This window comes from Streptopelia decaocto, assembly GCF_964273445.1.
Source record: "Streptopelia decaocto genome assembly, chromosome: 15".
Taxonomy (NCBI): domain Eukaryota; kingdom Metazoa; phylum Chordata; class Aves; order Columbiformes; family Columbidae; genus Streptopelia; species Streptopelia decaocto.
In genome coordinates this window covers 4,803,592-4,819,654 of record NC_138670.1, presented here as the reverse complement: position 1 = coordinate 4,819,654, position 16,063 = coordinate 4,803,592, and the positions used below count along the sequence as shown (strand labels likewise).

At 39.7% G+C, this 16,063-nt stretch overlaps 1 protein-coding gene across 1 annotated transcript; it reads left to right on the top strand.

The window, feature by feature from the left end:
- The first annotated feature begins 478 nt into the window (after window positions 1–478).
- PPP1CC (protein phosphatase 1 catalytic subunit gamma) lies at window positions 479–15,715 on the top strand. The gene is made up of 7 exons (XM_082065910.1): window positions 479–639; window positions 9,400–9,531; window positions 10,614–10,844; window positions 12,427–12,531; window positions 13,525–13,748; window positions 13,994–14,128; window positions 14,565–15,715. Exons 1-7 carry the CDS (start codon window positions 585–587, stop codon window positions 14,652–14,654), a joined length of 972 nt encoding a protein of 323 aa, XP_081922036.1. The 5' UTR covers window positions 479–584; the 3' UTR covers window positions 14,655–15,715.
- Window positions 15,716–16,063: the final 348 nt, after the last annotated feature.

Sequence of the window (16,063 nt, the reverse complement as noted above, 5' to 3'; positions counted from 1 at the left end):
TGGCTAATTTCTCCATACGGGCTCTGTAAAGATGTTGAAGTACTGAATATTTGTACTTAAGGGATACTCAATGGGAGAGCAACGTATCCCAAGTTGCTCAGGAGCTGAAGGGCTTGCTCAGGCTGCAGAAATTCCACAGATGTAGGTGCTAGATTTAGGTTCCGGTTGGGCCCCGAGCTCTGAAGTGCCTCTTCCAACCAAAACGATCCTATGATAGCGCCGCACTATTTCACCTCCCGTGAGCGGAAGGATTTCCGCAAGACGAGAAGTGCGTTTCCCCGCCCCGCTTTTCCTTCCCGCCCGCCCTATAAAGGGTTTCCGGTGAGCCGCCTCGCGCTCGTAGTATCCATGCGCCTATCGAGCTCGCTGAGGAGACGGCGGCCATTTTGTTCAGTGCTGGGTCTCTGCTGAGACCGGCGGCCGAGGGGGGGGCGGGGGGGAAGAGAGAGAGGGAAGAAGGCGAGCGGGGAGGAGAGAAGGAAGGGGGAAAAACGAGACAGAACGAAGAGAGAAGTCGGGCCGGCCAAGCAGCGAGCGGAGGGAGGGGTGCCGCGGGGAGAGGTCCGCCCGGCCGCTGAGAGGCGATGGCGGATATAGACAAACTCAACATCGACAGCATCATCCAACGGCTGCTGGAGGGTGAGGGCCGGGCAGGCGCGGGGCGGGTGGCGTGGGGTGGGTGGCGGCCGGGCCGGTGCTCCCGCCTCAGGCAGCGCCGGGGGCTGCGCCGCGTCCCGCCCGCCCGGGGGCACCGACATGGAGGGGCCGCCGAGCCGCTTTGTCCTCCCGGGGCTCGTCTCCGCCGCCGCCCCGGCCGGCTCAGCCCTTCGGCCCCAACTTTTCCGTCCTGAGCTCAGCCCGTGTGTTCCCGAGTTGTCGGTGCCCTGTGAGCCCCTCCGCGCTCCCGGGCCGCTGCTGGGACCGGCCGCCCTTCTCCTCCTCGAAGGAGATGCTTAATTTAGTAGTATTTTCGTAGGAAAGTGGTTTTTTAAAAAAGGGCTTTTTCTCTTCCACGTGTGCACAAGGGGTCTGCTTGGCCGGGCTCTGGGGAGACCTGGCGTGTTTAAAGAGTCTTGAGGCAGCTTTTCAGCAAGTCGGGAGGAGACTTCGGGTTATGGTGGTTTTAGCTTTGATGAGCCGCTTGCCTTAACCCTAGTGTAGGATTTTGGCTCCTAATTCGTAACATATGGTGGCTTTTTTAGGTGTGAATAGAGGGTTGGGGTTTGGTGTTTCAGACAGTCTGTGGAAGGGCTTATTGTCTTGTGGCGTTAGTGCTTTGGGTTGCAAAGAGTTGCAGGGGAGTTTCGGAATCAAAGGAAGAGCTGGAAGTCGCAGGGGGTGTCTTCAGCATCATCCCTTTGGTTGCAGGGATCAGTACGGGGCTACAGTTGTCGACTGATCTTTCTTAAGGCAAAAGGCTGTGAAGTAGCCAATGCCAAATATTCTTCCAGGCATCAAAGAAAACGATAATTATTCAGAGAAGGAAGCTTTATTTCACGTATGTCAGAACAGGCATCTCATCAGGACTTGTGCTTGAAGAGCTTGGTCGGGGATTTAACTTTTTTCCATTTGGCACAAAGTCGTCTGAGATGTTGAGACAAATGGTGAAGAAATGTCTTTCAGCTGTATTACACCCTTCTTGCAGGATGTTGCTTGTGTAATGGCTTGGATAGCAAAAGGTCAGAGGAACAATAATGCTACTCTAGACATCATTTGGAGTTTAAAATCCTATAGATGTGCTAGGGGATTATTGAACTAGAATAAGTAAAAGTAAATAGGGCTTTTCCTTTCCATTTTGGGTTTTGCCTGTTACCAATTTAAACTGCCCTGGTTTCAATTATTTAAAGGCTTCCCTTTGTAAATTTAGACCAGGATTTTCCTGAAAGTCCAGTAGTACAATTTGTAGATGTCGGATCCTGTATGTTGTATATTTGGTGACATATTAATACATGCTCAGTTTTACTGCAGGTATTAGTTACAATTCGTACTTGATTTTCCCTAGTGTAACTATTGCGATTTTCTCAAAGTGTAAGTTCTTAATATCAAAAACATGGAACATGATAATCCTAGAAAGAGACCTGAATGATTTTTGAATGATTAAAGTTTCAAAAAGTAGTAAGAAGTACTACATCAATATGTTATGTTCTTATTCAGCTTATATCAGTATTGTACATTTGGAGAAGATGAGAGTTCATGAATCAGGCTTCAGAAGGCTTATTGACAAGATCTTTTAGAAGATGGTCCATGCAACTACAGATGTTACCTGAGGTTGCATCAGCTGCCAGAACTGAAATTAATTTTTTTTTCCTTCATTGACATTTCAGCTGGGATTTTGGATTCCTTGAGGCAATTATTGTCTTTCAGTATTTAAAACAGTTGCCAGTGTTAGTGACCTATGCTAGTGCTTTTTTGTTTCTTATTAAATGTCTATTATAAATATCTTTTCAAGGCAGAGTAGTGATTGACCTTTGTGGCAGTCTGTCATTTTTATACATTTTTTTCCAGAAAGGGAAAATGATACCGTATTGTAGCAAACGCTGCATTTTTGATAAAGTGCTAAGTTGTGTGAATTACTGTGCAAATGCCGTTCTCTTCAGTTGTTTAAAATTTTCTTCACTCATCCTTTCCCTGAAATGATTAAGGTCCAACTGGGTGGATGACAGGACTGAATTTCCAAAGTGGAGGTCGGCATGGTATTAAATGGAGGGAAAAACATCTGAAGTATGTGTAAGAATTCTCATCCTATTTAGATTTGGAGCAAATGAGAAATTATTTTTCAGTGCAATCCTTGCAGAGCAACTGTATAATATTAGTTATACGAAGTCTGGTGTGTCTGTACCAGAACTCTGTCTCAAGTGATATCCTTTTCAGACAAGGTTGCACGCAGATTAAAATCACACTCAAGTATGAAAACACTCCAAAATCTCTTTAAATAATCAGCTTACTCACAAACTAAGTTGCCCAAATCCTTGTGCAAACTTTAATTTTTAGAGCAATTTGGTATTTCATTATAGCCCTCTTTAAACTGTATACTTAAATATTTTTGTAGCAGTTAACATTTGGTGATTTTGCTAGTAAAATGCAAAAGATATGAACAGGCGTCATTGCCCCTTTCTTTTTAAAGGTAACAAACCAAAGTATTAAGGAAATACTTCATGCAATGTGTCAAATCAATGAGAAAATACATTTAAGCAGGTATTTTTGTTTTATAACGTGCCTTAGCATTGCACTGGTGGAAGAGACTGAGATCTATATGAGTAGTGAATCTAGTCGAATGGCTGAGGTAGAATGGTTAAAGGGTGAATAATAAATTAGTCTTTCTTTTGTTCTTAATATGGGGTATTAATAATGGATTTTTGAGGGGGTTTTACTCTTTTCTATCCTGACTGATCAGATGACATTATTCTTTTCCCCCGAGTAGTTGATATTCTCCTGCATACATTAGGCTAGTTAGCTGAAATTATTAATTTTTTCTTTAAAAGGCCTGAAAGTATATATTTAGCTTATAATTCTAAGACAAATATTTGAAGTCTTGATCTGACTGTTTATAGTACAGAGCCTTTTGGCATTGAAATGTCACAAAAACATTTTTCTGTAACATTGTTCTCAACTGTGGAAAACCATTATATGAAAACATGTACTGATGTACTGATTTTTTTTTTTTTTGCTATAATTGAATGTGTATTTGTTGCCTTTACTAATGATGGTTGTGTTCTGCTAGGAGCAATTTTTTAAGTACAGGCTGTCTAATTTTGTCACTTTTAATAACTGTACTAACAAAAATTTTCACAAGAGTAAGGCTTCTAAAGTATACTAAATGACAGTATACCGCACTGAGCATTTAAATTTTTCCTAAGTGTCCCTGGTAGTAGGTAACAGCTTGAATATTTATGGTACTAACTCACTTCACTAAGGAATAAGAAGGGGCATGCACGAGACCAAATTTCTCTCCTAGGAGTATTGTAAGCAGTAACTTCACGGTTCTGAGCTTGTGGCTGCGCGTGTCTATTAAGTCAGAACTGCCGGCAGACAAGAAGATGCTAGAAAAGCTCCCTGCAAGATGAAAAATCAGTGGCATCCGTGTGGTCGTGGAAGAGGATCCAGGAAATGGCAGAATTCCTGCTCAGCTCTGGGCAAAGAATGAGTGACAAATGCCGAGATTCCCCGAGTGTGAGCATGGCTTCCTTGCCTTGTCAAGTCAGATGTTGTTCTATAACTTGAGCCCTTTATCTTTTTCCTTCATCTAGTGCATTGGCAGCTTTTTGCAGTACGGAGCTCAGAGTAAAGCATGTAGAAAACATGATTGAAATGTACTAGTCTTACCATGGTAATGATAAATAACAGAGTAAAATAACACAATTTCAACATGTGTAAGTGGAACCTGAGTTGATGTCTGTTTCTGAATATCTTTTCTGTACTGCAGCCCCTTCAAGTGCTGTTGAGGGAAAACTAAGTGATGAATGAAGGCTACTCTGGTTAAAGCCACATGAGGCTAGAATGGTGGTAGCCATTCTGAAAGCCGTAATCCTGGCTAGTGCACTAAAATCAGCAAAAAGACTCTAAATCCTCAAACTTTCCTGTTTATACACCCCCAGTAAGGTATGTTTTATAGCTGTCAAGGAGAAATTATCTCTAATTTGCTTTAAGTGGGGAAAGAGGATCATCCAGTTATTAAAAACAGTTGATCCAAAGAGTATGGATAAACTTTTGCTGGCAACAAAAATGATTTCTTAGGGATTTGATTCTCTAATTTTTCCTTTCACCGTTCTGCTAAATACAGCATTCATAGAGTCTGAAGGGCTGTTGGCTGTGTAGCTTCATATACTTAGATAAGTCTCTGATTCTGACAGATGTTAATCTGAAATGTGGTCAGATTTCACTTGTTGATGAGTTGGGATACTGTGATAAAGTTTCTAATAGACAGGCAGCACTTGTTGACCTCAAACCATATAATTTTCCATAGTTTGTGTAGTTGAATGTTAATAGCTTCCTGCTGTGTTGCAGCAGCTTCTAATAATGGGAAATAGGAGCTCTGCACTTGGAAGATGAGGATTAGATTCCTGTCACTGATGTGCATTGAAATAAGTCGGTTAATTTCTGTGTTTGCCCAGTCAGTAAAGTGGAGGAATTTGTCATCTCTGAGTATTTGTGATCGGCATGAGTACCTGTTGCTGTATAGCTCTTTTCAGTGTTAAAGTATGTTACAATATGAAAATTTCACAGTCATGCAGAATCTTCTGTTTGATAATGCTGCTGTGAACTTTTGTCTTATTAAAAGTAGACTAGAACTTTTTTCTTTTTGGCAGCTTGGGCCCCGAGGAGTTGCTTTTCAGTTTCAATTTTGAATTGGAAATAATCTGATCAAAGTTAGTTGTGCCTGCAGTAAAGTAAAACCTTTTTTTACATCAACCACTTTCAACTTATTTATTCCCTTTGTGCCTTTGGTACAAAACTGAATGTGAAACTGTCATCAGGAACTGCTGAAGACAAGATTAAAAACAACTTGCAGTATTTTTGGACACGTCTCTAGGATTGCAGACATCTTAACATAAAATATGGTAAACCTGGGAGACGCATTTAATAAGCTGAAAAATGAACTGACCTACTGATACTCTGTTTTTCTTTAAAACATTTTCTGCATGCGAACTTGATTCCAGCAGTTCAATTGACAGCATTTCAGTTGCTTCTTTTAATGTAGTACTGAAGGAAAATGAGACGTTTGGATCACTTATAACATTTAATGTAATGTTATTTTTGAATACTTTCCTAAGTATCCATCCCTTTCATATGAACCTTGAATGAGGCAATATACTCTGTTTTGTCATAGCATTTGCCTTCATTAAAGGATTGTGTGACACCAAGCTGAGCACTGGAAAACACTGCCGATGGGATGTGGTATACAGGTCTGTTGTACTATACGTGCATGTGGTCACCTGACTGCTGTACGTTCTAGATCCCACAGTTCTTGAGCCATTTATCCTTCACAACGGTATGTGTAAAAGTTACCCTAGACATCATGTGGTGTTTGAACCCCCAGCAGTTTTTCTCCTTGTCTTGGAAAGCAACGCTTATTTTAATACTTGGAACCTATGTTCAGGACAGTACTGCTGCAGAGATCATCCAAGCTCCAGGGGGGGATCTGTTTCTGGAGTCTTTTCCATCCAGTGGAGAGCTTATTTTTCCAAAACTTGTACAGTGGATAAGATTTTACATGTTAGAAAACTGCTGAGACTGGACAGTGAAATTCAAACTTTCAAAAAACTATTGTTAAGAACAAGAGCATCTCTGCTCAAGAGGATGGGGATATATTATTGTCTGGAAATAGTGCAGCATAAATAACATATTTGAAATAGGCTGACTTTTTTCCTCAACTGATTAATCTTTAGCTTGTTCTGCTGTCAGTTCCAGACTGTCACTTCTGAGAGGTTATTTTTTATGCATTGAGAGAACAAATAAGCATGTACAGTACTATTGAGCTGCTCTTTCGACATTATGACCAAGCTGCCAATTTAGTATCGTACTGTCTGATTCCTACAAGCTGTTCCAAAGAAAAGAAACTGTAAACATAACGCATTTTTCATAGTATATTACTTTTGCCTTTCTTAGCAGGACTAAGTAACTTGAAGACTCCATCAGAGGAACCTTTTAAGAAGTCGTTGAGACTGAATATCCTGTGTTTCCTTGCCAGGTCTTTCATTGCAGATGAGAAAATCCTTGCACGAAAAGTATAGATTGCTCAAACCAACATGCGCTTCTGCATATTTGATTCTTCTGAAGCCAAAAATAGTTTTTGCAGGATATATAGGTCAATGTTAGAAGAAATTGAAGACTCTTGTTTCTTCTGTGCCGATTCCATGTTGGACGGAAATGGTCAAAATGTCATTGGCAGGCAGCGTGCTACAGAACTGCATCAAATTATCCTGTTTTTCTGTGCTAGTGAGTTTGTGAACTGCAGCGAGGCATCATTTTATCTTGTCAAAGTTTTCTGCAAGCAGATGACTAAAACTGCATGAAGATTATACTGGTTCAATTAAAATATATTGGAGAAACATAGGAAACGATCTGAAACAGTCAGTTTTCAGATTTTAATTTAATCTTCAGCAAAAATGAATCCATATGCTTTATTCATGAGCTTTAGTGACTAAGTGCATTACATAGTCTGTATACTTTTTTTATACTTTTAAAGTTATGGATGTGAGATATACAGGGTTTGTTTTGTAGCAATTTCTAGCAAGAACGAATCATGGAAAGTTAGATTTTTGGGTTCTCAGAAACTAAATACAAGTCAGTTCTATTATCTCAGAATCAAAGGTGAATTGTAGAATCTAAGAGTAGGGGGGGGAATAACGTAATTCATCCAGCTCATCGCTTTATTCTGTACATTTCTGGTTTTTATTGCTTCTGGATATTTGACATTTAAAATAACTTGCTCATTGCTCAGGAGCATTTGGAAAATTACTGTATGGATGAAAAAATGACTGGATGAAAAGCCTCATGCGTGATAAACTGCTGTGACAAAGATTTAACTTTCATTTATATGCTTCATTACGTCTAATATTTTAATGGAAGACATGAAGTTCAGCGGTAATTCCAGTGTTGCCACGTAATGGCAGTGTTGGGTGATAACACATAGGCAGTGAATAATAAAGGAGCATGGATTGCCTGAAAAATAACCTCAGACTTTTGACCTACGGTTAGCTTCATGTCACCGTCAGTATACACTTTAAGGAAAGTTTAATTTTTAAGCTAGTTTGAGGAAAGGTGGCGTGTTTTAGTGTATTGTCAATGATTCTGCAGGGCAGCCTGTGCCACCGTGACTGGGGTCTCTGGGAGTCAGTGTGCACGAGAGAATTGTTTGGGTAACAACACTGTTAAGTGCTGGTAGAGGTTATGTCCAGTGGATGGATATTACACAATCACTATTTTATTCTTTCTCTGGATAAGATGCATGCTGACTCAGCAATGTTCTCTGCTTTTGATCAGAGGCTTGCACTAAAGTAGGAAACTTCTGTGCTAACAAGAAATTCTAAACCCTTCGGAATGCAACCATTTTTGTTTTTATTCTTCCTAAAACATGTCCCCTGCCCACCTCCCTCGGCCTTTCCTACTGCAGTTCTCACTTCTGGATTTCATACCATGCAAGGTCCGCAGTAACAGTACAGAGATTTGAGTCATCTGTAGCTCCCAGATTTCTCACTCTGAGGTTAAACAGCATCAAGGGAATTAGACTGAAATAGTATCTAAAAGGTTATATAGGAATTCAGGAAGATAATATCGCATAGGTTCTTAGGTTTGAAAGGGTTTGGGGCTTGTTGCTTGCTTTTGCAACTTAAGACCAAGTCTTTTTGGATAAGAGCATAGATTCTTCAGTCTCAGTGCAATATGAGTTGTACACAGTAAGCAGCCTAACCAGGCAATATTACTAGTGTAGTGTTTTCGTTTCTGAAGGTGTTGTCAGAGTGTTTCCAGGCATCTGAGGTCATTTGGCTTTGATGCTGCTAAACCAATGGGTTATGTTGCAGGAGATGACTGCTCTTATTCCATAATCTTAATGGAATTTGCTACAGGGTTGTTTGTTTTGTTTTTTTCTTCAGCTTTATCAGTGCTCCATGTTGCCACTGGTTTTGACACCAAATAAAAAAAAGCTTTACTAGTAATGGCTTCATCACAAATTTTTATGTAGTCTTATCCTAACTGTGACTGGTATGGGGGAAGTGGTCTGAGACTGGGAGATGGATCTCCTACTAGCTTGACTTTTACTGTGCTCAAAGGCAGTGGTAAGGCAAGATGTTTTGTCATTGTGATCCAAAAATGCTTCTGACCTTCTAATCATATGGTTATTTTTCTTCTGTGTTTTATAACTGCGGTGTAGAATGGGACAGTACAGTATTTATTGGTATTGTAGTCTTGTTTGTTTAGAGACTGCCTTGGGCAAGGTTAAATGAGAGTTTAGGGAAGCTTGTACATTTGAGCTGTGATGTTGATAATTAAATGGGAGATTTCCTTTTCTCAAGTTTAGACAGCTTTCCAGAGAAGAAGTGTATAACCACTTCACAAAAAAAAAAAATAAAAAAAATATATATATATATATATATAAAAACAGTCACATTCTCCAAGATGGGTTTTATAACTAAATAGAACTAAAATGATGCTATTTAAAATGTGACATTTAACGGGGGAAGTGTTGAGCCATGAATTCTGTTAAATGAAAGTAACAGACAGCTGAAACAGAACACAGTACCCTTTCTCTAGTGATGTGACAGTGCAGTTTCACCTCAACAGACTGATATTGCCCTGTTATCTTCTCATGCTGTATTACAGTGGCATTTAGTCAGGCTCTTAAAATAACACTGGGCATATTGTTGATTTTGATAACTGACTTCTGACTCCTTCCAACAGTGCGAGGATCAAAACCAGGCAAAAATGTCCAACTTCAGGAGAATGAAATTAGAGGACTGTGCTTGAAATCCAGAGAAATCTTTCTCAGTCAGCCTATTTTACTAGAACTTGAAGCTCCGCTGAAAATATGCGGTGAGTACTGTGACTTCTGTTTTGATGCATGGGGAGTGGGGACCAAAATAATCCAAATCCAAAAAGTAATTGGTCCACTTTCACCAGGTCTCTTGGGGAAGGGATTCACATGAAGTTTTGGAAAGGGGTTTTTGTAATGCTTGGCCTGATCATGGCTGAACAAGGGGCAACAAAGGAGAACTACAATAGTTTATTGTAGCTGCTATTCAGAGCTGAACTGTGGTTTGACAATATTTTAAAATCCTGCTGGGAACTTAAATTTTTATATTCTTTCTTGGAATTACTTTCTAGTGTGGTTTCACTGTACTTGTACACAGTGGTGCCCACTTTGCACACATATACATGTCTAGCTATGCTAAAAGAATGACAAATGTCAAAATAAAAGCCTCCATAAAGGCACTTTATAAAAAGCTTCTAGCAAACCATATTTTATCCTACTCTTAACTCTGGGGATTTACATCAAATTGAAGTACCTTGTTCAATATTTATAACATTGGTAGTCTAAACCCATGATTTAGTGTTCTGCTTGTCAGAAAGAAAACCATGATTTAAACCAAAGGCAGAAATACCAATTTCATTTTCAATACAACTGCACTGCTAGAATGTGGATTCCTGAGTATTTCAGGAAAATACCAGAGATGGTAAAAGGAAAGCAAGTTCTCCAAGTGGTCAGTTTTCCATCAATATTACTAATGCTCAGTGGAAATACCAAAAATGAGGTAAAGGTTCCTGATCTCACAGCCACTAGTCAAGTAAAAGATTTAGCTGGATGTCAGATTTTCACTTAAACACTCAGAGTTCGTTTCTTGGAATCTTGGTTTTGTTTTGCACACAACATTTTTAAGTAGCTACTCACTTTGTCTTAGTGTAGTTAGGCATTGCATTACATAGATGTCAAACTTTGGAATACAGGGATTTTATATGCGCTAAGATAAACTCTGATTTTTTAAGTATGTTGTAGGCCATTTCTAATTGCAAGCTTTTTCTGTTTATGAAGCACGATTCATTTGTTCTTTCTCTAGAATCAATGAAAGCATGTAGCAAAAGATCACTTACGTGTCATTTCTGAATACTCTTTACAGGTGACATCCATGGACAGTACTATGACTTGCTTCGACTCTTTGAATATGGAGGTTTTCCACCAGAAAGCAACTACCTGTTCCTTGGTGATTATGTCGACAGAGGAAAACAATCTTTAGAAACAATTTGTCTTCTATTGGCCTACAAAATTAAATACCCAGAGAATTTTTTCCTCCTCAGAGGGAACCACGAATGTGCCAGCATTAATAGAATTTATGGGTTTTATGATGAATGTAAGTGATACTGGCATGTGCATCTTTGGCTTGGGAAAGCAGGGTAGGAGGTGCCAGTGTTGCAGTGTCAGATAATTCTTTCCTAATTGCAATTCCCTTTGCACACTTCAGGGGGGCCCAGGGCCTGTTTTAGGAAGGGAAATGTGTACTTGCCCTGATACTATTGGAGTCCGATCCTCACAGTACAAAGCAGCATGCAAGCAGGCAGTTTTATTTATTGGCCGTGAAGTTAACAAACAATTCTCACTGGTACGTATTGTTAAAGTTCTTAAAGTCACCTAGTGATGGATGAGAGAATTTTACTTGATGTGTTTTACAAAAGTTCTCCTCCATTTCTTTCACCTGAGGGATGATGATGTATATTTATGTTAGAACTTAGCGTGGAGAATGGACTGGTCTTCACTGTGATTGTTACAGTGCTTGCAATCTACTTATATAAATACTTGTAACTTTGTAATGTTAAAAAAACAAACTTCACCCTTCTCTTGATGCAGTCCTGCTGTATTGTGTGCTGTTGCTTTGGCCAAAATCAATATTTCCTTTCATAAATGGGGCAAAGTGAGTGTGAAGCCTTCGTGTGATGCATACTTGGATTGAGCACCAGTTACTCACTCTTTCAGTAGGTGGCTTCAGCTCCAAAACTTGTTACTTGAACCAGTGCATCAGCCTTTTAATAAGGAAATATGCCCCCCTTTTTTTTTTTGGCATTGTGAGTGCTCCTTCTCCTTTGAACAAAGACAGTGTTGCTGTGTGCGGTTAATGTGCCAGCTCTGTCACTGCAGGGTGTGTTAAGGTCTATTGTGATGGAGACTATACATAGACTTTGCCTTAAGATAACAATTTTGCTGTGAAGTAGAAGCATATGTTCCTGTTTCAAGGGATGTGACTTAATAAATCCAGATAAAACTGTTAAGTTAATGGTGCGTTGAAGCATTCTCATGACTTCCGTGGTAGAACATACTTGGCTTGTAGCTTACAAGACGTACTCGCCATGTCTTGTTCTCCTGCAACGAGGATACAAAGATGTGTGGTATTTTGGAGTTGACTCCTCAGAGATTAATCATAGGCTTAGTCATATATCAGAAATATGTTCAGGGTTCATATCTGTTGAGAGAGTCCCTTGAAAAGCAAAACTGCCTTGGTTTCATTTTGTAGTCCTTTTCTTTGCCTAGAGAGACTTTATGTGGTAAAGCACTACTGGAAGTTTATAGAAAATCTGCTTTCCAAGAATGGCTTTCTTCCCCTGAAGAAAGCAGCAAGTGGTAAAACTTTCTGAAATGGATCAAATTCTCCAAGGGATGATTTTCCAAAGCACAGTTGTGCCTGGAAAATCTGGCTGCTAGCAGTGGAATGTCATTCTGTTGAAGGGGCTTGTGCCATCTTCAGAGCACTCTGCCACACTGAAAGAGACCTTTGCAACTTTATTGCAAGCAATAAAATATCAGTGGTTATCAGAGAAGATAAACCCTGTAGAGACTTCAGTGCTTTTTGCAAGCCTTAGTAACTTAGGCAGCTATGATATGTTTGTTGTAGTTGTGTTGGAAAAGCGTATTGACTGTTTTTCCTCAAAAATGTCTTCTAGGTAAGAGAAGATACAATATTAAGCTGTGGAAAACCTTCACAGACTGTTTTAACTGTTTACCTATTGCAGCTATTGTGGATGAGAAAATATTCTGCTGTCATGGGGGTAAGTAACAGTTCCTTAGTTAACATTTGAGAAACTCTAGTACTGTAATATCAGTCATAGCAATTTCATGTTTATGTTGCTGAGGCTTCAAAACTTCAGGGATTTTTCTCTGCTTCGCTTCAGGTATAAGGTAAGGCTGAGCTTGGTTAGTGTCAGTTTTGCAAATCATTGAGCCATTAGTTTTGTAGATTCAGACAGAATTATCTTCTTTTCCTTTTCTACCAAAAAGCGTATTTAATAGTGTCTCCTTTTGCGTACAAAATCCTTGCAGGTCTATTTAGACTTCTATTACTATGAGTTTTATGTACATTCTGAGAACATATTTTCATAGAATGGTTTGCGTTGGAAGATGGTTTAAAGATGGTTGAGCAGAATCCCCCAACTGTGGGCAGGGACATCTTTCACCAGATCAAGTAGCTTGAAGCCCTCTTCAACGCGATGGCTTTGCAGTTTTATTCGTAGAAATTGTCTGTTATGCTGTGTGATACCTGCTTCATGCAACTTTTCAAAGTAATAAAATACATATTACACCTTAAATGTTTCATCACTTGGAAGTAATTAAAGTTGCCCAGGAAGATACAGCAGTGAAAAATGGTACAAGGTCTGTTTGATACTGTATTTCATCTTGCTAGGGCCTGATCATTTAAATAAACATACCCTGTAATTTCTAGTATTAATGCCTCTTTTACTTAACGGCTCTTTTAACAGACACTGGCAAAATATTACAGTGAGATTATTGTAATCCTGTAAAATGTGAAAATGGCTTTGCTTATCTTGTTCCCAGTAAATCTTCTAGAAAGTGACTCGTCTTCTGTTACAAAAGCTTTAAAACAAATGCTGGATTAAAAAAATGCCAGTTAACGTTGCCATTGAACTACATAAAATTGCTGTGGTGAATCAGTTTGAATACAAGTTATTTTTGTCTTGCATTAATACCTCAGTCTTACAAAGTTGGACTGAAATGCGGACCGCATGTGTCTTAACTCCGAACAGGTTTGTCACCAGACCTTCAGTCAATGGAACAGATCAGGAGAATTATGCGCCCCACTGATGTACCAGATCAAGGTCTCCTTTGTGATCTCCTCTGGTCTGACCCTGACAAGGACGTCTTAGGATGGGGTGAAAACGACAGAGGAGTGTCCTTCACATTTGGTGCTGAAGTCGTTGCTAAGTTCCTCCACAAACATGATTTGGATCTCATATGTCGAGCTCATCAGGTATCTTAATTTTGTACATTAAGCCATAGCATAATTTAGGTTCAGAGGGACCTGAGCTGGTCATCTGGTCCAAGCCTACACACACATACTCAACACAGGACAAACCATCATAAGCCTGAGTTGCTGAGGATCTTGTCCAGCCAAGTTTTAAATATCTGCTGTTTCTTTCAGCTGCTGGCTCTGTTTAAGCTGCTTTGCACCTTGGCAAGATGTCCAGTCTGATATTTCTGCTTTTTTCTCTAAAGGTTGTTGAAGATGGATATGAGTTTTTTGCAAAAAGGCAATTGGTGACTCTCTTTTCTGCCCCAAATTACTGTGGTGAATTTGATAATGCGGGTGCCATGATGAGTGTGGACGAAACTCTAATGTGCTCTTTTCAGGTATGGTATCTGAAGGTTTTACCTTCTTGTTTGTATAGTCACACTTTACATTTGCTCTATTTCAAATTGATACTTTACTTTTCCAGAACCATCATGCTTTTTTCAAATAGGTCTTACAGATACCACTTGTAGACAGGGCTGTGTTTGCACTCATGCCTTCAAAAATGTGATAAGCCCTTGCCCGTGTGAGCAGATGAATTGTTTTACCCTGGAATTAAATCGTCTGAGCACAGTTATCAGCCGTTAGCCTGTGTCCGTTGGCATGGCCTCACGGATCAGCTGCTCTAAGCCCTGTTGGAGCTCTAAGAAGAAAACAGATTTATTTCTTGGCGTGTTTATGACTAGTCCAGATGAGCTGCGTAGTGCTTTACTAGTGAATTAAGTGATGGTAAGAAAGCTAAAACGTTTTGCTAAATGGCTTGAACTATCTTTTCAGATTTTGAAACCTGCAGAGAAAAAGAAACCCAATTCCAGCAGACCTGTCACACCTCCCAGGGGTATGATCACAAAACAAGCGAAGAAATAGTCACTTTGGCGCTGCCTTGTTGGGACTTGTATCATAGTATATAACCTCCATTTTTAAAACTGTAATGTGTACTGTTCAGCTTGCTCAAAATAGATAACGTGTTTTGTGGTTTTCCTTTTGATTTGATGAATGGCATTTGCTGGTTGTAACAGCGAATGAAAGACTTTTCTCCCTCCCAGGAAGAGCTGGAAGTTTTCCTTTTGGTGTTACAGCTGTACACTCCACAGCATCTTCTCCTGTCATGATGGGTAATTGTACAACTGACTTTCAGAATCTGTACAATGAGTAGTGTAAATGCTTGTTTTCTTCTTTAGGATCTAAAGAGGGCACTAGTGTGCTGCGAGAGTAGAGATTTGTTACTGTCGGAAATTACATACTGTTTATACAAACCACTGTGAACTTTTTTACGTTGAAATTTGTTTTAAAGGGATTGCTTTTCTTTTAGTTAGTTTTATTGCTGTCAACATTAGGAGTAACCTTCAACCTTGCATCACTGGTATGATGTATATTTAATTCAGACACACATCCCTCTCCGAATACTGAAAATGACAATTAAAAGCCATTATTTTAAGTGTTTGTGTCTCTTTACTGAAGCCAAAGTTCGCTTAGAAAACTGTTTGTACGCAACCCACCACGCTGGTTTGGCAGGGCTTCCCATTCCCGCCCTCCTCTCAGAGATTAAAGGAAGTCCGGACTTGAAATAGCAAGTAGAAACGCTGTGCTGTTAATTCTATTCATGGTAAAAGTAAACACATTTTTGTACAGTTTCCATATGTTCGCTCAAGTGGATGGTTTTACAGTGACGTCAGAAAGCTGCAAGTGACGGAAAGGGTTCTAGATCGGCCTGAATGGTTTTGTGCGTTTTAGCCTAAAGACTTTGTTTCACAAAGAAACCTAGAAAATAGCTTGATAAGCCAACCATAGGCATTGATCTTGATCACCAGTTTATATAAATCTCTCACAGAATCTTGTTTTTTAAAAACTGTTAATCTTTTTTGAACAGATAACAGTGTACAATACCATGTAGTGAAAATCACTTATTAAATGAAGAAATTGTTAAATCTTCTCCGTGTCGGTTTATCACAACATACACACGACCGCTATCAGAGGACCTGACTTAGAGAAATAAATTGTTCTGGAAACCCACAAATTCTCAGTTTGGATTTATCTGAGCTACAAGCACAAGAGGGAGGTTTTTAAACAGCAGTGTTGGGTTTAGGTCCAGTTCTGGAAAAAATTCTGATATTTGAGTCAAATGAAGTGGCAATTTTTACAGTCAAATGAGGTGGCTTGTTCAGCCTGTTCTAAAACTGCTGCAGTGATGAACCAGGGCTTGGTGCAGTCTGGTTCTGAAGAAGTGCCTGGCTCAGAGAAACCACCAGCTGTCCTGCTTGACTGAGTTTCCCTTC